The sequence below is a fragment of the Bos mutus genome, chromosome 14 (genome assembly GCF_027580195.1).
Source record: "Bos mutus isolate GX-2022 chromosome 14, NWIPB_WYAK_1.1, whole genome shotgun sequence".
Taxonomy (NCBI): Eukaryota; Metazoa; Chordata; class Mammalia; order Artiodactyla; family Bovidae; genus Bos; species Bos mutus.
This window is the reverse complement of record NC_091630.1, coordinates 57,692,178-57,715,342: the sequence shown is the minus strand read 5'-3', so window position 1 is coordinate 57,715,342 and position 23,165 is coordinate 57,692,178. Positions and strand designations below refer to the sequence as shown.

The window sequence follows — 23,165 nt, the reverse complement described above, 5'->3', positions numbered from 1 at the left end:
TGCATGTTCTCGCAGCCAGACAGAGACCACGTGAAGCACCTCTGGGAGAGGACAAAAGAGGCTGAAGATAGAATCATTTTATGTTTCTGTGGATAAGGCCAGCAGTCTTATTGGGCTGTCATTAGGAATTCAGTTGCCCTGCTTTTTAATTACTTGTCTTTTTTCTTTTTTTTTCTATTGAGGAAGTCATTGTATTTCCAAGCAATTTTTGGTGCTGGTTCCATGCAGCCCCAACTTCTGACATCTCAGGTGCCGGGCAGGACCCCCTTGCCCCCCACATCCATGCAAGTTGGTGGCCCTGTTAGAGCAAAGCTTTCTTTGCCTTTGGTTAAGACTGGTGAACCAGAAATACAATTTTTCTTCTGATTGTTGATTTCATTTTAATTGTCTAAAATAAGAGAAGGGCATTTTAAAAGAAACTCATAACGTTTTCTTTTTTAGAGTGGACTCACAAATGAAGCCTGTGAACAAGTTTTCTAAGTGACCTTGGAGAATGACATTAAAGTCAAGGCTCCATTCTGGAATGAGATTTAACCAGCTGCTTTTCTCGTATTCAATTTTAGATTTGATTTCATTTTTAATAATGGTTTTATTATTTACTCTAGGCTGTTTCACTTGCACAACTGTTTGTTTTGAAATCTAAAACCACATATTTTCGTTGAAACTCAAATAAAAATGGGGTCACACCAGTGACCTTGTAGACAGAAACTGCCTAGTCAACCCACTTTGACAGAAATAGCACCCACGCTATCTCCTGAGAGCAATGGAATTGTTTTAAGACAGAAGATCATTCAGTTACCATAAAGCTTGAAATGTAATGATGGGGGCGACGGTGCCAAGTTGAGGACATGGGGGCGAAATTTAATAACCGCTCGTGTTGCTTGAACAGACGGGCTGCCCCACCTGACCCTTTCATCGCACTCCCTCACAGAATTCTCACCACAGCCCTGGGACATGTAGGCATCATTACGGTCAGCGTGTCTTCAGGAGGAAACTGAGGCATACTGAACTTGGTAAATGTGCCCAGGGTCACAGAGCTGTTAAGTACTGGACTCCAGAGTAAACGAGGTTGACCTTAAACCCTGGACCTGGCTCTGAACTGAGGGGCTCGGCATCAACAAGCCAACAGATGCCACCTGGACCCTTTCTACTGTCCGGCCTGGATTCATGAGGGATGAATGGGAAGTGAGTGTCCTCTTTTCTCAGGCCCCAAGAATGCACCCTGAATTCTCCTCTCCGCCTCTGGGATGAAATCTCAGACACCACCCATAGCCTCTTCAGTTAATCTTCAATAATTCAGAGTCCTTAGATCAGTTTCAGGCATGAAAGACTGAAAACCTCCAGCCTCTCTCATTCCTGTTTGGGCCGCCTCTGTTTCCCAGCTCAGGCCTTCTATTGGCTTGGAAATCTCAGTGAAGGCAGGAGCTTCACAAACCTGTGGATTTTCCCTCTTCCCCCTTTCCAGCTCTTTATTAGGTGTCACTCCTAACCTGGCCTTCCCTGGTGGCTCAGACAGTAAAGAATCCGCCCGCAATGTAGGAGACCCAGGTTCCATCCCTGGGTGGGAAATATCCCCTGGAGAAAGAAACAGCTACCCACTCTAGTAATCTTGCCTGGAGAATTCTATGATTCTCAGAGAAGCTTGGCAGGCTACAGTCCATGGGGTCGCAAAGAGTGGGACACGACGGAGAAACTTTCACTTTCACTTTTCTAACCTAGGGGCAGGCCCATGTGGGTCTGTGAAGATGGCAGGGTCCTCTCCTTGGCTGTGTCACCTGGTGTCCCTGCACGTGGGGGAGCCTGGAGCTGGATCTCTTTGGGAGCTTTTGGGTTCCCTGGGGGGCAGCCACATGTCTCCCAACTCTGGCGGTGCTCACAGCCTCCCCTCAGTGCAGGGCTCTCTGGCCTCAGTTCCTTTAAGATAACCCTAGACTGGGACTTCCCTGGTGATCCAGTGGTTAAGACTTTGCCTTCCAATGCAAGGGGTGTGGGTTCGATCCGTGGCTGAGGAGCTAAGATCTCACATGCCTTGCAGCCAACAAACCAAAATATAAAACAGAAGCAATATTGCAACAAATTAATAAAGACTTTAAGAATAGTCCACATTAAAAAAAATTTTTTTTTTCTTTTTTTAAGATAACCCTGGTGAGTGACTTGACTTTCACTTTTCACTTTCATGCATTGGAGAAGGAAATGGCAACCCACTCCAGTGTTCTTGCCTGGAGAATCCTAGGGATGGGGGAGCCTGGTGGGCTGCCATCTATGGGGTCACACAGAGTTGGACACAACTGAAGCGACTTAGCAGCAGTAGTGCTCCTTTCCCCCAAGTGCTCATGTGGCCCAGAAAACCAGCACTTTGTACTGGTGGAAACGCAGATTCCTCTGGCCTGTGTCCTGGGGTGGAGGGTCCAGCACAGACCCTGTGTCTAGCCCTCTCAAGACTCCATCAGCTCTGTGTCGGGCTTTCTGGAAGGGTGAGGGGTCCTGAGTCCAGCCTCAGCCTATTTGCGATGGGGGTGGGCACAAGCCATGGTCAAAGCCACCTCTCTAAGCAGAGAGCCAAGGCGGCCTGATACCGGCTCCTTAGGTGATGTCTTCCACTCCTTCTTTGCCCCTGACGTCACACCAAAGTGAAAGTGAAAGTCGCTCAGTCATGTCTCTTTGTGACCCCATGGACTATACAGTCCATGGAATTCTCTAGACCAAAATACTGCAGTGGGTAGCCTCCCAACCCAGGGATCAAACCCAGGTCTCCCATAATCCATTGTGGGTGGATTATTTACAAGCTGAGCCACCAGGGAAGCCCAGTACTGGAGTGGGTTGCCTATCCCTTCTCCAGGGGGTCTTCCCAACCCAGAAACCGAACCAGGGTCTCCTGCATTGCAGGTGGATTCTTTTACCAGCTGAGCTACCAGGGAAGCCTGGAATGGACATCACACCAAAGCTGCTGGGTAACAAGTTGTACCCTCTCCCCTCCTCCCTGTAGACTCGCTCAGGTCACAGCGCCACCTGGAGACTGTTGCCGTAATGCAGTACATGACTGTCTAATTTTCACACATTGATCCAAATATCAGTGCAAGTGTGTGCTGACCAACCGTGTGCCCAGCACACCCTAGGAGAGCCCAAGGGTGGGCTCTACTCCTGGGTCCACACCCATGAAGGTCTGAGAAGGCAGAATTGGCCTCTTGGCATCTCTTCAGTATTCCAACCTGTGTTTCTATCCTCCAGTTGCACAGAATGGATGTCAGAAGAAACAAGGCTTAAAGGACCTGCTGAAAAGTAGAGAAATGGTTTACCCAACAGGTGGAAAGTGAATACAAAGTAATAAAAACACAGGGGCAAGGATTCTTTTATTATGTAGTACGTGAAGACTCTTTCCAGCCAACTGAAAGAGTAAGCTAAAAACTGGGATACTGGAATCAAAAGCTGAAATGTCATTAGGACAACTCCATGGTTTCTGAGAATATTCAGAGTGAGGAGGTTTTTGGCAGAAGACAATTTCATTTACAGCTTGGAGCTGATTGCTGATGGCAACGCTGAGGTCAGAAGAGAGAAGATCCAGCCACCAGGAGCTGAGGAATTGCAGCAGGCGATAAGCAAGGAGGCACGTCACTCAGGAATTGAAAAAGTACAGGTCCCGCCGAAAGGGTGGTGGTTTGGACTTAATGCTTCCAGATGTCTGGGCCTCTCATTTCTTAGTTTCCATTTGATTTATCTTGTACAAATTCAGTCTCTTTTGGATACGTGCTTTTGTTACTCCAACGTTTACCTTTTCAGTTTTATAATTCTCCTATTGCACTCTTTACAAGTTATTTTCACAGCATAGGAGGAGTTAACTAAAGTGAACGGCATTGGAAGGGGAAGGAAAAGGGGGAGACAAACATGGCATATTCATATTAAAATGGGCAGGTTCATGTCCTCCAAACGCAGTGTCATGGCTCCCTCTAACCCATGGAACTAAGCGTTGAATTTAGGAATACATTTTGCTTCTAAGTATAATTTTGTGATGCCCACAGTATCGTTGGCTATCTGCGATACGAATGAGGGAGAGGATGAGTTTCCTGAAATCCCGCTGGTTAGGGCCGTCTCAGCAGAGGGAGGGCAGGTGTGTGGCTGTGCACAGCTGGTTCCGTTCTTGTGGGCTCAGGCCTGGGGTACAGAGAAGGGAAGGAGAAAAGGCTAGACTAGTGTGTGCTTCCCACAGACACTTGTCAGCAGTGGAGCAGGAAGCCCAGAATCATCCTCCGCCGCCCCTCACCCTCACAGCCAGACCGATGCCACGTGCAGACGTGATGGGATACATTCAGGGTGGTTTGGCCGTAGACCCAACGCCATGTTCAGACCAGTGCAGGTCTTAAAACATCTCTTGAAATTGTCCGGTCTTCCCTCCAACCCCAGAGACACCCACCTCGTGAGGGTGACGTGGATGAGAAGAGCCTCTGTGCCTTTATTTAACGTTCTCAATTCCCTGAGTAGGTAGTATCACTGTGCCCATTTTAGAGATGGGAAACCTGAGACCCTGGATGGAGAAGTGACCTGCCCATGGCTGCTCAGCCCTTCCAGGGCAGAGACAGCATCCAGACCTAAAGGTTGTGCCCTGGGGGTCACCCCTTAGAGCCTCTCCCTCCCCAGGCCAGCTCTGCCCAGCCTCCCTGCTCTGCTCCCCTTCATCCTGGCCCCTCCCCGCAGCCCCTCCCTCCCAACGACACACCTGACCCTGTTGCTAATGCATCATCACCCTGTAAGGCTCCCCGGTTATGCTGCCTGAAATGCAGAGTCTGTCCATCCTGTTCTCACGCGCGCAGGTCGGTCACCATGCACCCCTCTCCCCCCAGCTCAGCACTCTGCACTGACCACTGGGTGTGTTTTAAGTTTCTCGGATGAACCATGAACTCGGTGGAGAGCTACCCTGAGGATAGACGCCCCATCCAGTTCTCCTCTCCTCCTCTGTCTTCTGACTCCGGAGAAGTGGCGGGCAGGGCAGCGCTCTGACAGTTCTGCCACACTGATCAACATTATTCAATTAATAGTCATAGTATGTGTTTTGAATCTTTTTTCTAAATTGTCAAGACTTTCCTGTTTCTTTACATCTTACACATAATTGTGCAGTCACTAGGTACTAATGGATTGATTCAACCCAGCCCACGGTTCCATAAGCACCATTAGATTTTGAGTGCTTTTCTCTTGCATTTATAAAGAATTCAAAAGTTGACGCTGTTATGGGAGACTATATTCTTATTTCAGTGAGGCTTCTCTGCTCTTATATGGAAAAAAACCCAAGATTACAGTTATGAAAGTGGCCCCAGTCAAGTTGGAATCTTAACAGCTGATGTCAGTGGGCTCAGATGATGTTACCAGAAAACCAGGAAGCAACATGGGACACGTTTACTTGGATTGTAAACGTTTTGTGATCTGACCTTTAGGAAGCTAAAAGAGTCACTCTTCCAGAACTCTTTTTAACCTCAAAGGTAAACTGCTTCTTTGCTCTTTGCCTCCAAGAATGTTTGCTGTTCAGTCGCTAAGTCGTGTCCAACTCTTTGCAACCCCATGGACTGCAGCACGCCAGGCTTCCCGGTCCTTCACTGTCTCCCAGAGCTTGCTCAAACTCACGTCCATTAAGTCAGTGGTGCCATCAAACCATCTCATCCTCTGTCGTTCTCTTCTCCTGCCTTCAATCTTTTCCAGCATCAGGGTGTTTTTCAGTGAGTTGGCTCTTCACTTCAGGTGCCCAAAATCCTGGAACTTCAGCTTCAGCATCGGTTCTTCCAATGAATATTCAGGATTGATTTTCTTTAGCATTGACTAGTTTGCTCTTGCAGTCCAAGGGACTCTCAAGAGTCTTCTCTAGCACCACAATTCAAAATTATCAATTCTTCAGCACTCAGACTTGGCTAGATCCAGCTCTCACATCCGTACATGACTACTGAGAAAACCATAGCTTTGACTATACGGACCTTTGTTGGTAAAGTGATGTCTCTGCTTTTTAATATACTGTCTGAATATTTGAACAGAAGGCATTTTCAAGCTCGCCGAATTCAACACATTTTCGTTTTCATAGATACGATCCAGACACTGAGATGTGAGGTGACTCAGAGTGGAATTAGTCAGACTCCCTCTTTAAAGCCGTTTCCACCTTTCTTCTGCCATAACACACATGAGAAATGACCAGTGTTCACGTTCTGAAGGAGCTTCTACTCATAAATCAAGGCTTGTGGTCCACCCCAGGATCCTTGCTGCATCCCCAGGACTTTGTTCTCACCTAAAGTTTAATGATCAGTTAGGTGTTAACTGTCTGGTTCTCTTTACTTACCAGGAGCACGTGGCCTATGATTGAATTTTAAAATAAAGAGCTATCACTCAGAGATCTGGGTTTGCTGCATCAACAATGAAGGCCATTCCCTGTGGCAGCCCCGTAGCTGGAGACCCCTCCACAGAGGCCACAGTCACCGTGACCTGCCTGACCTCAGTGTCACGGGATGCACGTTGCCTGGGTTACAGGAATTTGGCTTTATGCATTCTTCACATAAACTGTGTGGACATCAGCTCACTTTCTATCCCTCGCTGCCTCCCAGGCTGTAAATGCTCTGAAACCAGTGTACTTGGTCTCCCCAATGTCCCATCCATCAGCTCAGATCCTGGTCTTTACCTAACCATCTGGTGAGGAGCTGGCAGATGTGAAGTTAGAAGGATCCAGGTCACTCTGGTTTTAGAAGTTTCAGTTTGCTCGGATGGCTGTTTCCACGCCTCCTAAGCCATAGATTTTTACTCTGTGAGAGACCAGAAAGCCGGGCTCACACCCTCTGTGCCAGTATCTAGGACGTACTCATGCTCATCCATACAGGACTCAGAGTCCTTCCCATTCCTCTTCCACCCAAAGGCTGGACCCGTTTCCCAGATACTATCTGGGGTGTGGTGAGAAAGGCAGAACCTGAGGTTCACCTCAGCCTGCTGAGTCAGACTCAAGGTGTCGGGCAGACCCCCAGAAGCACAGGCACAGCTAAGTCTGAGAGGCATCGCTGGAGCCGGCAGGGAGCCACTTAGTCTTCCTCCCTGTGTCCTCTGTCCCCAGCTGGCTCTGCACCCCTTCAGCTCTCCCCACACAGATAACGTGGCCCCTCCAGCCCCCGTCCTCTCCATCAGGAAGGAGCAGGCAGGGAGGGCTGTGCCCGCCATGCCCCCCGGGCTGGGCTGCTGTTGAGTTCACGTTCCCCTGACTCAAAGAACTGCCCTAAGCTCTAGTTCTGTGACATTTTCTCCTCCAGTTCTTTTTATGCTTTCATGACATTCTCAATGAATATTCAGTGGAGTAGAATGTAGGCAAAATGGTCTGTGAATGGGAGTTTCCCTCAGGCTGCTATTCTGTCTCCTTAGCCATCCACCAGGGATCAAGCAGGACTGGATAATTATTGATACTTTAGTCGATGAAGCCCTCCTTGGCTGAGATCAGATTTTCCTCCCCTGAAACAAGATGAAGAGGTAAAGAGCCCCCTCCTGGCCTGCTTCCACCAGTGCCCAGGCACTCCTGCAGGCCTGTCTTGACATCAGGGTCAAATGAGCCTGCCATCAGCAGAGGGTCTTATGCCTGGTCACAGCTCATGAACACAGGCCATGGTTATCACATCTGTGACATCACAGTGTAACTCCAGGTTTCCAGGTGTCTTGAATGTGAGTCTACACTGCAAAACACCCGGTGGTCTACAGCACTCTGTGCCAGCAAGCACTGCTGAAGCACCAAGCAGTGAAAAAGCAGAATCAAGGGCTATGACACGATTAAGAGAAGGCGCACTCTTTGCCACCTTCATTATTTTTGAAGTAGGTTCAGTGTGTCAACTAAAATAGGCAGGAAACATCAATTGTGCCATATGGGGCTTCCCAGGTGGCGCTAGTCATAAAGAATCCACCTGCCAATGCAGGAAATACCAGAGACGTGGATTTGATCCCTGGGTTGGGAAGATCCTCTGGAGGAGGAAATGGCAACCTATTCCAGTGTTCTTGCCGGAAGAACCCCACGGACAGAGGAGCCTGGCAAGCTACAGTCCATGGGGTCACAAAGAGTCGGACACAACTGAGCACATTATCCTATACCCAACCAGTTCCTACAGCTTTTTCTGTGGCTTTCAAGGCTTCTTATAAGATGCTTTCCCCCTATCCCCAGTGGCACCCCATTCCAGTACTCTTGCCTGGAAAATCCCATGGACGGAGGAGCCTGGTGGGCTGCAGTCCATGGGGTCACTGAGGGTTGGACGTGACTGAGCGACTTCACTTTCACTTTTCACTTTCATGCCTTGGAGAAGGAAATGGCAACCCACTCCAGTGTTCTTGCCTGGAGAATCCCAGGGACGGGGGAGCCTGGTGGGCTGCCATCTATGGGGTCGCACAGAGTCGGACACGACTGAAGTGACTGAGCAGCCCTATCCCCAAAGAGTTTAAATTAAAACTTTTCAACTGTGACCACAGTCATCTCTAGACATCATCAGTGTGTTGACTATCATTAGGGAAATTGGGAATGACAGGAAAGACAGAAGAGGGGCTAGAAACATAAAGGAAATGGAGTGTAAACTGGTTACAAATAATAACTGTTTACCTAACGCAAACCTCTCAGGCTGGTTTTATGTCTGCTAACGGCTACCCTCACACACCCCACCCCAGCCCTATGCATGCCTGGAGGAACCCTCCTCAGGCTGTCTGCCTCTGTTCACCCATTCTCAGGGTTCCTGTTACATGAAGACAGAAGGTAGGGTGGAAGGAAAACAAGCTTTCTGGGGAATGCTTCCTAGAACACAGCCTGGGAGTCCTGGGACCTCAGTCCTGAGAGTGCAGAGGGATGAATCTCATTTAGTTTGAATGGTACCAAAGCCCCCTGGACAGACAGGTGGGCATGCTGGAAAGTCAGTTGGGGTGGATATTTTGGGGGTTCCAGTCCAAATATGGTGGACTTAGAAAAGAACACTATTGTGTAGGCCAGGGTGAGCTCTAGTGCCAGTGGACGCTATGTGATAACCACAGCTCATCCTCCGAAAAACCTTCCCATAAGAACAGTATGTGCTGGAATCATAGAACAGTCTGGTCACAGGCCAGTATTCCCATGGGCCCTTTTTGAAACTGGAAATAACTCACTCATTCTTGGGCTTCCCAGTTCACACTAGTGGTAAAGAACCTACCTACCAATGAAGGAGACTTAAGAGACATGGGTTTGAAAGCTGGGTGAGAAAGATCCCCTGAAGGAGGAAATGGCAACCCACTCCAGTATTCTTGCCTGGAGAGTCCATGGACAGAGGAGCCTGGTGGGCTTCAGTCCATGGGGTCACACAAGAGTTGGACATGACTGAAGTGATTACTCACGCACTCATTCTTTGCTGCTCAGAACCTCGTGTTTTTAGAGGGAAAAGGACTAGTGGGGATCTCATCCAAGCACTGTCACAGACGAGGAGACAAAGCCCCAGGGGAAAGGGCCCAGGCTCTGCCCCCATCACCCGATGGGCAATCTTGCCACTTGCTGGAGGTTTGCAGTGGTTCTTAGCCACAAAGGTGATGGGCATAGATGTCCATCAGCTCCTTCACTCTGCCCCTGAACCTTCCAGCACTGTCCCTTCCACGGACACGTGTTGGAAGCTGCAGTGGTAAGCGGTGAAAATGTTATACATGCTCAGGAGAAACAAGGCCTCTCCTGGGGACCCTCAGGTTCCCTGGGGGCAGTCCTGTGGGGTTGCTTCTGAGCCCAGACTCTGCTCCTACTCTGGCTCCCCACCCTGTCTATGGAGGACTGGCTCCATGGGGGAGGTGCACCCAGGCAGTGAATGAGTGGACCCATAGGCTCTGAGGAGGAATCCTCACTCCTCTGGCATTTCATTCAAAATATGTTCAAAGAAACAATCCTACTTCATCTTCATGAGAGGAGATCGTTTTCTAAAAACTAAATTGAAGTATCATAATAGCACCACACAATTAAAGGAAATCATTAGGAGGAATTGCCTTTGGGCTTCTTAAATCTTGCACAGGAAAATATTTTTATTAGAATGAATCCATTTGCAGATTACTGAAATGGTCTCTAACAAAACATGACGATGAGTGTTCTTAGAGACAGAGTTTTCAGAGATGTTAAGGAAAACTATCAGCCCCTGCCCAAGCTTATTTTAATAGACACTCTTTTCTTACCATAAGAGCAGATGATTTTATACTCAGTTCAGTTCAGTTCAGTCACTCAGTTGTGTCCAACTCTTTGCAACCCCATGAATCGCAGCACGCCAGGCATCCCTGTCCATCACCAACACCCGGAGTCTACCCAAACTCATGTCCATCGAGTTGGTGATGCCATCCAGCCATCTCATCCGCTGTCGTCCACTTCTCCTCCTGCCCCCAATCCCTCCCAGCATCAGGGTCTTTTCCAATGAGTCAACTCTTCGCATGAGGTGACCAAAGTACTGGAGTTTCAGCTTCAGCATCAGTCCCTCCACTGAACACCCAGGACTGATCTCCTTTAGGATGGACTCGTTGAATCTCCTTGCAGGCCAAGATATTCTCAAGAGTCTTCTCCAAAACCACAGTTCAAAAGCATCAATTCTTCGGCGCTCAGCTTTCTTCACAGTCCTACTCTCACATCCATACATGACCACTGGAAAAACCGTAGCCTTGACTAGACGGACCTTTGTTGGCAAAGTAATGTCTCTGCTTTTGAATATGCTATCTAGGTTGGTCATAACTTTCCTTCAAAGGAGTAAGCATCTTGTAATTTCATGGCTGCAGTCACCATCTGCAGTGATTTTGGAGCCCAGAAAAATAAAGTCTGACACTGTTTCCTCATCTGTTTGCCATGAAGTGATGGGACCAGATGCCATGACCTTAGTTTTCTGAATGTTGAGCCAACTTTTTCACTCTCCTCTTTCACTTTGATCAAGAGGCTTTTTAGTTCCTCTTCACTTTCTGCCATAAGGGTGGTGTCATCTGCATATCTGAGGTTATTGATATTTCTCCCGGCAATCTTGATTCCAGCTTGTGTTTCTTGCAGCCCAGCATTTCTCATGATGTACTCTGCATGTAAGTTAAATAAGCAGGGTGACAATATGCAGCCTTGATGTACTCCTTTTCCTATTTGGAACCAGTCTGTTGTTCTATGTCCAGTTCTAACTGTTGCTTCTTGACCTGCATATAGGCTTCTCAAGAGGCAGGTCAGGGGGTCTGGTATTCCCATCTCTTTCAGAATTTTCCACAGTTTATTGTGATCCACACAATCAAAGGCATTGGCATAGTCAATAAAGCAGAATTAGATGTTTTTCTGGAACTCTCTTGCTTTTTCCATGATCCAGCAGATGTTGGCAATTTGATTTCTGGTTTCTCTGCCTTTTCTAAAACCAGCTTGAACATCTGGAAGTTCACAGTTCACGTATTGCTAAAGCCTGGCTTGGAGAATTTTGAGCACAACTTTACTAGCGTGTGAGATGAATGCAATTGTGTGGTAGTTTGAGCATTCTTTGGCATTGCCTTTCTTTGGGATTGGAATGAAAACTGACCTTTTCCTGTGGCCACCTGTGGCCACCGCTGAGTTTTCCAAATTTGCTGGCATATTGAGTGCAGCACTTTCACAGCATCATCTTTCAGGATTTGAAATAGCTCAACTGGAATTCCATCACCTGCACTAGCTTTGTTCGTAGTGATGCTTTCTAAGGCCCACTTGACTTCACATTCCAGGATGTCTGGTTCTAGGTGAGTGATCACACCATTGTGATTATCTGGGTCATGAAGATCTTTTTTGTACAGTTCTTCTATGTATTCTTGCCACCTTTTCTTAATATCTTCTGCTTTTGTTACATCCATACCATTTCTGTCCTTTATCGAGCCCATCTTTGCATGAAATGTTCCCTTGGTATCTCTAATTTTCTTGAAGAGATCTCTAGTCTTTCCCATTCTGTTGTTTTCCTCTATTTCCTTGCATTGATCGCTGAGGAAGACTTTCTTATCTCTACTTGCTATTCTTTGGAACTCTGCATTTCAGATGCTTATATCTTTACTTTTCTCCTTTTCTTTTTGCTTCGCTTCTTTTCACAGCTATTTGTAAGGCCTCCCCAGACAGCCATTTTGCTTTTCTGCATTTCTTTTCCATGGGGATGTTCTTGCTCCCTGTCTCCTGTACAATGGCATGAACCTCCATCCATAGGTCATCAGGCTAGTTCACACTGTCTATCAGATCTAGTCCCTTAAATCTAGTTCTCACTTCCACTGTATAATCATAAGGGATTTGATTTAGGTCATACCTGAATGGTCTAATGGTTTTCCCTATTTTCTTCAGTTTAAGTCTGAATTTGGCAATAAGGAGTTCATGATCTGAGCCACAGTCAGCTCCCAGTCTTGTTTTTGCTGACTGTATAGAGCTTTTTCATCTTTGGCTGCAAAGAATATAATCAATCTGATTTCGGTGTTGACCATCTGGTGATGTCCATGTGTAGAGTCTTCTCTTGTGTTATTGGAAGAGGGTGTTTGCTATGACCAGTGTGTTCTCTTGGCAAAACTCTATTAGCCTTTGCCCTGCTTCATTCTTTACTCCAAGGCCAAATTTGCCTGTTACTCCAGGTGTTTCTTGACTTCCTACTTTTGCATTCCAGTCCCCTATAATGAAAAGAACATCTTTTTTGGGTGTTAGTTCTAAAAGATCTTGTAGGTCTTCATAGAACCATTCCACTTCAGCTTCTTCAGTGTTATTGGTTGGGGCATAGGCTTGGATTACCGTGATATTGAATGGTTTGCCTTGGAAACGAACAGAGATCATTCTGTCGTTTTTGAGATTGCATCCAAGTACTGCATTTCAGACTCTTTTGTTGACTATGATAGCTACTCCATTTCTTCTAAGGGATTCCTGCCCACAGTAGTAGATATAATGGTCATCTGAGTTAAATTCACCCATTCCAGTCTATTTCAATTCACTGATTCCTAGAATGTCGACGTTCAGTCTTGTCATCTCCTGTTTGACCACTTCCAATTTGCCTTGATTCATGGACCTAATATTCCAGGTTCCTATGCAATATTGCTCTTTACAGCATCAGACCTTGCTTCTATCACCAGTCACATCCACAACTGGGTGTTGTTTTTGCTTTGGCTCCATCCCTTCATTCTTTCTGGAGTTATTTCTCCACTGATCTCCAGTAGCATATTGGGCACCTACTGACCTGGGGAGTTCCTCTTTCAGTATCCTATCATTTTGCCTTTTCATACTGTTCATGGGGTTCTCAAGGCAAGAATACTGAAGTGGCTTGCCATTCCCTTCTCCAGTGGACCACATTCTGTCAGACCTCTCCACCATGACCCATCCGTCTTGGGTGGCCCCACACGGCATGGCTTGGTTTCAATGAGTTAGACAAGGCTGTGGTCCATGCAATCAGATTGGCCAGCTTTGTGTGATTATGGTTTCAGTGTGTCTGCCCTCTGATGCCCTCTCACAACACCTACCGTCTTACTTGGGTTTCTCTTACCTTGGACGTGGAGTATCTCTTCACGGCTGCTCCAGCAAAGCACAGCTGCTGCTCCTTATCTTGGACGAGGTCGCCCTTCCTGACCTTGAACGTGGAGTAGTTCCTCTCTCCTGCGCCCGCGCAGCTACCATTCCTCGGACATGGGGTAGTTCCTCTCAGCGGCCGCCCCTAACCTCGGACGTGGGGTAGCTCTGATTTTTTTTATACTAATACCACTTTATTTATTTTGTAAATTAGTTACTGGATATGTTAGTTGAATCAGTTCAGTTCAGTCGCTCAGTCGTGTCCGACTCTTTGTGACCCCATGGACTGCAGCACGCCAGGCCTCCCTGTTCATCACCAACTCGCGGAGTTTACTCAGACACATGCCCATTGAGTCGGTGATGCCATCCAACCATCTCATCCTCTGTCGTCCCCTTCTCCTCCCGCCTTCAATCTTCCCCAGCATCAGGGTCTTTTCAAATCAGTCAGTTTTCTAATCAGGTGACCAAAGTACTGGAGTTTCAACTTCAGTATGTTAGTTAAATACTTATTCTCTTAATACTCCTAATTATAACCAATGATGCTGAGTCTGAACCCTTTTTTGGAATGCTGATGCGCTCACTCATCAGTGTTCTCTGCCAGCAGCGACAGAGGTGTTCAGAGGGCTGCAGAGATAAATGTGACACTGTATCATGTGCTAAGTAGTAGTTAGCACACTAAGTCATGTCTGAGTCTTTGCCACCCCGTGAACTGCAGCACTCCAGGCTTCCCTGTCCTCCACTATCTCCCAGAGTTTGCTCAAATTCAGTCGATTGAATCGGTGATGCCATCCAACCATCTGGCCCTCTGTCACCTCATTCTCCTGCCCTCAGTCTTTCCCAGCATCAGGGTCTTTTCCAATAAGTCAGCTCTTTGCTTCAGATGCCCAAAGTACTAGAGCTTCAGCTTCATCATCACTCCTTCCAATGAATATTCAGGATTGATTTCCTTTAGGATGGACTAATTTGATCACCTTCAACTCTCAAGAGTCTTCTCCAGCACCACCACACTTTGAAAGCATTGATTCTTCTGTGCTCAGCCTTCTTTATGGTCCAAGTCTCATGTCCATACATGACTACTGGAAAAACCATAGCTTTGACTAGATGGACCTTTGACAGCAAAATGATGTCTCTGCTTTTTAATATGCTGTCCAGGTTTGTCATAGCTTTCCTTCCAAGGGACAAGTGTCTTTTAAGTTCATGGCTGCAGTCACCATCTGCAGTGATTGTGAAGCCCGAGAAAATAAAATGTCACTGCTTCCACTCTTTCCCTTTCTGTTTGCCATGAAGTGATGGAAGCCAATGCCATTATCTTAGTTTTTTCTAATGTTGAGTTTCAAGCTAGCTTTCTCAGTCCCTCATCAAGAGGCTCTTTAGTTCTTCAGTTTCTGCCATTAGATTGGTATCATTTGCATATCTGAGGTTGTTGATGTTTCCCCTGGCAAGCTTGATTCCAGCTTGTGATTCATCCAGCTGGGCATTTCACATGATGCACTCTGCATATAAATTAAATAAGCAGGGTGACAATACATAGGCTTGTCATATTTCTTTCCCAATTTTGAACCAGTCAATTGTTCCATGTCTGGTTCTAACTGTTGCTTCCTGACTCATGTACAGGTTTCTCAGGAGACAGGTAAGTGGTCTGTTACTCCCATCGCTTTAAGTAGAATGATTTATCTTGGGAGTATTAATAAGTGTTTCACTGTAGTGGTCTTGGTTGAGGGGTGGGGAGTCAAGTTTTTCAGAAGGTCATAAATAAGACCCATGAATGCTTAACTGTTATACAAGTTTTCTATAAAGTAACATATTTAAGTATGATTTACACCTTGTCTTCTTAGTTCTCTGGGGGACTTGGAAAAATACATTAAAAAAACTTGATTTCTGCCCATTGTGTGAAAAATTATGGAGCATTTATAATCAGAATATCTTTTTATATGGTTGATCTAGAAGTATTTCTAGGGGTGTTCTTGTCTGGTGCTTGGTTAGTTAAAAAAAAGCTTGTATTTAATGAGATGAACTTAGAACACATTTCGTTTACAGGAGATGGTGTTTTCAAATACACTGGTTAGCGAAAATAAGATAAACATGTTGACTTTTTTAAAACCGTTTTGTGATTACTGTCGTTTCTTGCCATCTTTTAAGTTTTTGAAGCGTTAGGTGCTTGTTAAAGTTAGAGTGATGGAAGTCAAAAGTTTTGCTTCATTGCAAAACAGGCATCTTAGAAGTCACCGAGACTGTAGCCTAAGCAGATAAGAGAGCCACAGGAATCCAGTGGCATGTCATGAACTGGGAACCGGGCTTTGCGGACCAACATTTCTACTGTCATCTCGTGTTTCCTGGGTTTGGGTTTAAGTGATGCCGGGGCCGGGCGTGATCGGGAGGCGGGTCTCTCTGATGGGGAGGCGCCAGGAGGAGTTGGCGCGTGGGAACCCTCCGCCGCTCTTCTTCCGGAGCCGCGCCGGCCTCCGAGCGCCGGGCGCGGGCGGCGGGGCCCCATCCAGCCGCCGGGATCACCTCCCTCCCGGGCTGGTGGGGGGCGCCCCGGGGCGGGGGCGGCAGGGCGGGGGCGCACGGCTTCGCTGTTGCTACAGCCGTGATGTCACTCGCCCATCCTAACCCGCGGTTGGTTGTTGTGTGTTTCAGCTCTGCCTGCAGTTGAACACAAAGACCTGGAGGAGACTCCCACATCCTTCGGGGAGGAGAAAGGAGCGGCGAGGCCCGATTAAAGGAACTTGGAGGCTGGTGGCCTCTCCGCACCGGCCGGCCGGCGAGGGGGCGAGGGGATTAGAGTCCCGGGGCAGTGACCGAGCAGGAGATGAGGCGCTGCCGCCGCCGCTGACCCTCGGTTCCGGACCATCCGCTGCGCTTTGTGCCGCCCGCACATGTGTCTGCCCGGCGCATCCGGAGGCGCGCACACGAGCATCCACCACGGCCGCCGGGGAGAGAGTGCCCGCCATGCCCACGGAGAGCCTACAGACAGGTAGCATGGTGAAGCCGGTCAGCCCCGCCGGCACCTTCACGTCGGCCGTGCCCCTGCGCATCCTCAACAAGGGGCCCGACTACTTTCGCCGCCAGGCGGAGCCCAACCCCAAGAGACTCAGCGCCGTGGAGCGGCTGGAGGCCGACAAGGCCAAGTACGTCAAGAGCCAGGAGGTCATCAACGCCAAGCAGGAGCCCGTGAAGCCGGCGGTGCTGGCCAAGCCCCCCGTCTGCCCCGCCGCCAAGCGCGCGCTCGGCAGCCCCACGCTCAAGGGCTTCGGCGGCGGCGGCGGCGGAGCCAAGAGCGAGGGGGGCGCGCCTCGCGAGACCCTGAAGCTGGAGATCCTCAAGAACATCCTCAACAGCTCCGAAGGCTCGAGCACGGGCTCGGGCCACAAGCACAGCGCGCGGAACTGGCCGGCGCCCCGGGCTGACGCGGCCGAGCTGCACCGGCACTCGTTCGCCGAGTCGCTGCGCGCGCGCCCCGCGCCGGGCCGGGGCAGCCCCCAGGAGGGCGGCTCGCACGTGGGCCGCCGGCCGCCCGAGCCCACCTCTTCCGCCGCCGCCGCCGCCGACGCCTTTCTGCACGTGTCGCACAGCTCCTCGGACATCCGCCAGGGGCCCGGGGCAAGGCCCCTGAAGGCCATCCTCCCCTGCAGCAGTTCCGCCCCGCCGCTGCCCCCCAAGCCCAAGGTGGCCGCCCCGGCCGCAGTGAAGTCCCCCGAGGCCGAGGCGGCCGAGCCGGCTGGCGGGGTGGGCCGGAGACCCTCGCTGCAGCGCTCCAAGTCAGACTTGAGCGATAGGTATTTCCGCGTGGACGCCGACGTGGAGCGCTTCTTCAACTACTGCGGACTGGATCCAGAGGAGCTGGAGAACCTGGGCATGGAGAACTTCGCGCGGGCCAACTCGGACATCATCTCGCTCAACTTCCGCAGCGCCAGCATGATCAGCTCGGACTGCGAACAGTCTCAGGACAGTAACAGTGACCTTAGGAACGATGACAGTGCCAATGACCGGGTGCCCTACGGCATCTCCGCCATCGAGAGGAACGCGCGCATCATCAAGTGGTTGTACAGCATCAAACAGGCCAGGGAGTCGCAGAAGGTGTCCCACGTGTAAGAGGCAGCAGCGCGCCCGGAGGGAGGCAGGGGGGTCTCTGTCCGCGCCTCGGCACTTGTGAAGGTTGTGAGGTCTCCTTGAAGTGTTGTGAGCTTCTCCACTCTCTTTGTGTTGCTTGTTGTGCAATGTCTTTCCAGTTGCATGCCCGCCAACACGGGGACTGACCTGGCGTCCTCGGCTACCATCGCTGCAGAGCCTGGCCGGTCGCGCGTCACCCGCCCCAAAGTGTCAGGCCACATCCTAATTTAGGGCTTCAATCTTTGGCAAAACTGTTTACATGGAAAACGGTATACAACTTCTTCAATATTTATGTGGTTCTAGTGTTTTTATATCCCGCGCTATGGTGTCTTAATTAAAGGTTTTATCAACTGGCTTTTAAGTTGGGAGTAACATCTTTTTGAATTTTAAAAAAAAAAAAAGCTATTTGCCTACATGTGAGATCCTAATGGGAAAATAAATGGGCTCTGCTATCAAACAGATAGTGAAGGATCCCAGAGAGACCCGGGCTGGGCTTTCTGAGAAAGAAAGTGGGGAATCCGATGTCAGTCATTTATTATTGACAGTCCTCTTGCCATTTACACAAGTAATGGTTGGGGACACGTATGTTCTGTGTCTGATTTGGTGTATAAACTTTGATGGTTCTGTGTAATACTGACCCCAAGGAAAGACAATCAGATACAATGAAGGGGATTGAATCAGGAGGTTGGGTGTTAAGAGGGGCTTGTTGCTATTGATCTGATTTGGGTTGATTTAGAAATTTTGACTATCAATCATTTGACAGAACTGGCCACCCTAGAGCTGATACTGAATTTTTTTTTTTTAGTTAGTTTTTTGGTTGAGAACTCTAAGTGGATTCTCCTCCCTCCCTTTGTTGTAATTGTTTTATCTGGGAGAGGGGAGTGGGGCTTGGGTGGTGGGAACTACCTGAAGACCACCGAACACAAATGGAAATGCCAGCCATATCAGTTTAGAGCCTTCTCTTCAGAAGTCAGTACCTTTGGTAGCTGAACCAGATCTGGGCAGCATGACTATGTCCTCATGCATATGTTAACCTGTGAGGCTGCAGGGAACTTGAAACATGACTCTGTGTAGCTTTTCAACCCGAAGATCCGTAGGGCTGCATATCAGCTTGTTCCCCCATAACCTGTCCTACAGGTGGTCTAGTTGGCTGTCCCTCAGCTGACAGTCATCCTGCAGTAGCCAAGGGGTCCACCTGGGATGCTCAGCTTCCTCACTCTTATAGAAATGCCCTGGAGCTCCCAGCAGCACTGCCTTAGCCTTCATCAGCTCATAGGACACTTTTTATGCTGTAAATGCTGTAAGACTTTGTACATACTTCAGTTGTTTATGAAATCTTTAAGAAGAAGAAAAAAAAAAGAAACGTTACTCTAATAAATAGCTCTGGTGCAGGCTTTCATGGTGGTGGTTTCTCTTTGTCTTTTCCTTCACTCCCTCCACAGAAGTTTCACTTTGGACTGTGAGCCAGAAGGAGACTTTTGAGGGTCTTGAAGAAACAGCACTTCATTAAGTTATTTTCACCATATCACAATTATTCTGAACAGCTGTATTCTTCATTGTAGCTAGATCAGTGTGCTTTTTTGCTAAAATAGTTTCACCGGGGTTCCTAAAATCTGCTGCTGCTGCTTAGTTCACAACTTTCAGTTTTTTATCTTTTCTTAAAATCAGGATTTTTTACATCTTCCACCAAACTCTTAAGTTGTAATTACTTGTTACAACTTCTGACAGTTGAGTTCTGACAGTGGAGACATACCTTTGAAATTTATAGCCTCGTTCTTAATTGAACAAACTCAGGATCCTTAATGTTACATTTTATATAGTAGTCCACTCATTCATTCATTCATTCCTCTATCAAAAGGGTATATGATGAGTGATTCCGTTTTCAGGCCTTACCATCGACCCAAGACTGCTGTGGTCAACAACACAGTATCTGCCTCAAGGAACTTAGATTTTCACTTGAATTTTCATTCTAGTGAAGTATCATTCCTCCCAGTGGACCTGTCTTATCTCCTGTTATTAATAGGACAGTGAGTATTCAACAGCTATTTAATGAATCAAGTTATTTGAAGATTAACATTTTTTAAAAGTTCCGTATAACATGTAAAAGTAAAAGAGGATTATTTTTAAAGTTTCAGAAACAATACGATTTCCAACTTTTACACTCACCAACATTTTCCTTTGAAAATCAGACTTGGTTCTTTAACTCTCTACTGGTTTTGAATTTTTCTGGTTCTCTTCTTAATTTTAGTTCAACTAGAACTCTACTTGCCAGAAGAGTCTGAAATACTGCTATGAGTGGTGATGGTAGAATGGATTAAAGATAATAGGATGAAAGCTTAATATTTTTATATACACACACATTTTCTTCCTTCATCATTTGGATAGAAATGAAGCCATTTAAAATATTCATGGCTTTAGTATTTATATACCCGTCTCTTTCTGGGGCTATTGAAATACCAAAGATAGATGTTACTTTCCTAAAGTAACTGGTGTTGGGAGATGAGGGCTTGGCAAATTTAATATCACTGCCTATGCTGTTTTAGTTATAGATTTTGTTTCAGTTCTCCAGTGCTTCAAAACCTTAACCTGTGTTCCAACAAACCTATAACTCACCCCACTATTGTTCAGTCTCATCGTCTGTGGCCTTTATACCATGAACAAATGTGAGGCTTTGGGTTCTTATGGAACTTGGGAAGTCCTTATTTTCTTTTTGTCCTTGAAATTAGAGCTTCTATAAAAGATGATTTCAAATGCTTCACATTAAATCCAAGAGTAAGCCATTTCCTAATTGTGAAGTCCTTTTTGCAAAATGCTCACTTTTTTTAGCTCATGGGTGTAAGTATATTGATAGTGTGTGTGCATGGGTGATGATACTGTTGGTGTGAATATAGGGCTGTAATATAGTTCAGCCCGCTTTTATTCCCCCACACAGTGTAGAGTGACGCAGGATTGCACTAGCTGGCCCTAGAGACTACTTGTTTCTTTCTGCAAAGCAGCATCTTTTCCGACAATCCTCCCATACCCACCTCCTCTATCATTGACTCTGTTCAGGCTCTCTTCTTCTCTTGACTGCCCTGTTATTCCTACAACTTTCTAACTGGAGGTCCCCCTCTATCCAGTCAGCCTCTACCCATCTCATTTCTTGCTAAGTATATTGTAGTCAACTCTGTTCATGTCATTCTTCTAAGTAAAAACATCCTTCCACTTAAACAACTTGCTAACAGCATTAATCCTAACTTCTTAAGATTGTCAGGCATCTCGCTATCAGGCCTCACGTTCTATGTCCCTTTTAGCCACCAAGCCTAGGCCTCTGGGCTCCAACCAAACGAAAGTTTTCACTGGGGACTTTTTAACCACTGCATCAGTGATCTATCTATACCTATGTGGTGGTAATGGTGACTCAGACAGTAGAGAATCTGCCTGCCATGCAGGTGACCTGGGTTCAATCCCTGGGTTGGAAAGATCCCCAGGAAAAGGGAATGGCTACCCATTCCAGTATTCTTGCCTGCGAAATACCATGGACAGAGGACCCTGGTGGGTTACAGTCATGGGGGTCACAAAGAGTCAGCTAAGACTGAGCAACTAACACACTCAGTGATCTATGGCTGCTAACAAATTTCCCCACTATTCAGCAACTTAAGACAATAAGTATTTGTTATCTTGGTTTCTGTAGATCAGGGATCCTGGCAAGGCTTAGACAGATGGTTCTGGCCCAAGCTGTCTAATCAGGCTGCAGAGAGGTGTCAGCCAGGGCTGCATCATCTGAAGGCTTGAACCAAGGCTGGATGATCAGCTTCTAAGAGAGCTCACATGGTATCAGCAGGAGTCCTTACAGCGTGACAGCTGGCTCCCCACTCTCCCCGAGGGAGTGACCTGGGCAGGAAGAAGCCAAGTCACATACCTCCACCATGCCCAGTTCATCAGGAGAGTATCACCAAACACAGCCCACACTCAAGAGGAGGAGGAGGAGGCTCCACTGTTCTAAAAGAAGGAAGATCAAAGAATTTGTGGGCTTTGTTTTTTTTTTTTAATTTTTGAAAAATGTGGACTATTTTTAAAGTCTTTATTGAATGTGTTACAGTATTGCTTCTTGTTTCAGTTTCTTGGCTCAGACCTATGTGGGATCTTAGTTCCCTGCCCGGGGATCAAACCTGCACCCCTGCCCTGGAAGATGAAGTCCTAACCATTCAACCACTGGGGATGTCCCTGTGGACTTACTTTAATAAACATCACCACTACGGCTATGCCAGGGACGTCCCTATGGACTTACTTTCATATCACCACTACGGCTACGCCAGGGACATCCCTGTGGACTTACTTTAATAAATATCACCACTACTGCTGAGTTCCTGGGACTCTTCATTCTGTGAGGAATGCCTTCCTTTCCCTTCTTGGCCTTGTAGACTCAGCTATCAAGCAGTGAGTTTTTTTTTTTTTTTTTTGAGTTTCAGAATTGCCTTTTCCTGTTAGACATGACTTTTGTCATGACCACCATGGCCCCAGCCTTTGCTGGACTACATGGGTGCCTCTCTGTGAATTTTGAGAAGGTATACTTTCCCCAGAATATATTATTTTCTGCCTGGGGACAGAGGTGGAACCTCCTAATAAATTCACAAATCTCTGATGGTTATGATGTGAACTATGGCCCCAGAATTGGGCATAGAAGCCCAGGGTATGAAGCAGATCTCATTAAGTGTTGGCTTGATACTTTTAAGCTATCACATTTAAGTTATATACTGCTTACATAAATGTTATGAATGTTACAATGAACCCAAGGTGCTAGTTACTGTCCCATTTTAGAGGTGATGAACATCAGATCCATGGAGATTAAGCTCCTTAAGCAAGATCCCAGAGGAAGTAAGTGACAGAGGAAACTGGAACTCAATTCTGTGATTCTGCTCTGCGCTCCTTACAGCCCAGCTCAGGACCAGGACAGGCAGACTGGGTGTGTTGTACTTATAAACCAAAGCACCCTTACATTTATCTTGGTAATTTTATCTGCCGCCTGTGTGTACAAGCATGTCTCAAACAGTCAGATTTTCAGCAATTTCACTCTTACCAAATGGTAACCGATAATTTTTTTTTAAAGACTTCAGTCCACTGAGTTCAAAGAGACGAAGCTATAGAGTCACATTCTTTCAGCTCTGAGTGAGCCGTTTTGAAGCCCCATCCTTCTTTTTTGGTCAAGGACTTGAAGAAGGGCAAACAGTGGAGGGAAAGGTCTGGCCGTGATTCAAGGATCAGGAGACACATTTGGATGATGGGGTGATTTGGCATCGTTCCCCTGTCCCAGCCTCAGGGATGCACAGTGTACACTGACCAGGAGGTGCCCCAGGAAGGAATGAACAGGAAAAGGCGTTCCAGAAGAAAGGAGAGTCTTCACTTAGAAAACATAACTCATCTCACCATGATTTTTGAAGTGTCCAACCTGCCTTGTCCACTTAGCCCTGGAGGATGATGGGAGGTTCCACGGACTTTCCCTTTGCTGTCTGAGAGCTGCTGAGTCAGGGGTCAGAGGCTGGGCAGCTGCAGGCTTGGCTCTGAACAAGTCAGCTGCACAGAGAGCTTC

General features: G+C 47.4%; 1 protein-coding gene across 4 annotated transcripts in view; it reads left to right on the top strand.

The window, feature by feature from the left end:
* Window positions 1-22,022, top strand: part of FAM110B (family with sequence similarity 110 member B) — a 145,246-nt gene extending 123,224 nt beyond the window's left edge. For all 4 annotated transcript variants that reach the window (XM_070382377.1, XM_070382375.1, XM_070382376.1 and 1 more), the window contains one exon: window positions 16,124-22,022. In XM_070382377.1, the coding sequence (XP_070238478.1) occupies window positions 16,436-17,578 (1,143 nt within the window). In that variant the 5' untranslated portion in view covers window positions 16,124-16,435 and the 3' untranslated portion in view covers window positions 17,579-22,022. The remainder of the gene's footprint in view (window positions 1-16,123) is intronic.
* Window positions 22,023-23,165: the final 1,143 nt, after the last annotated feature.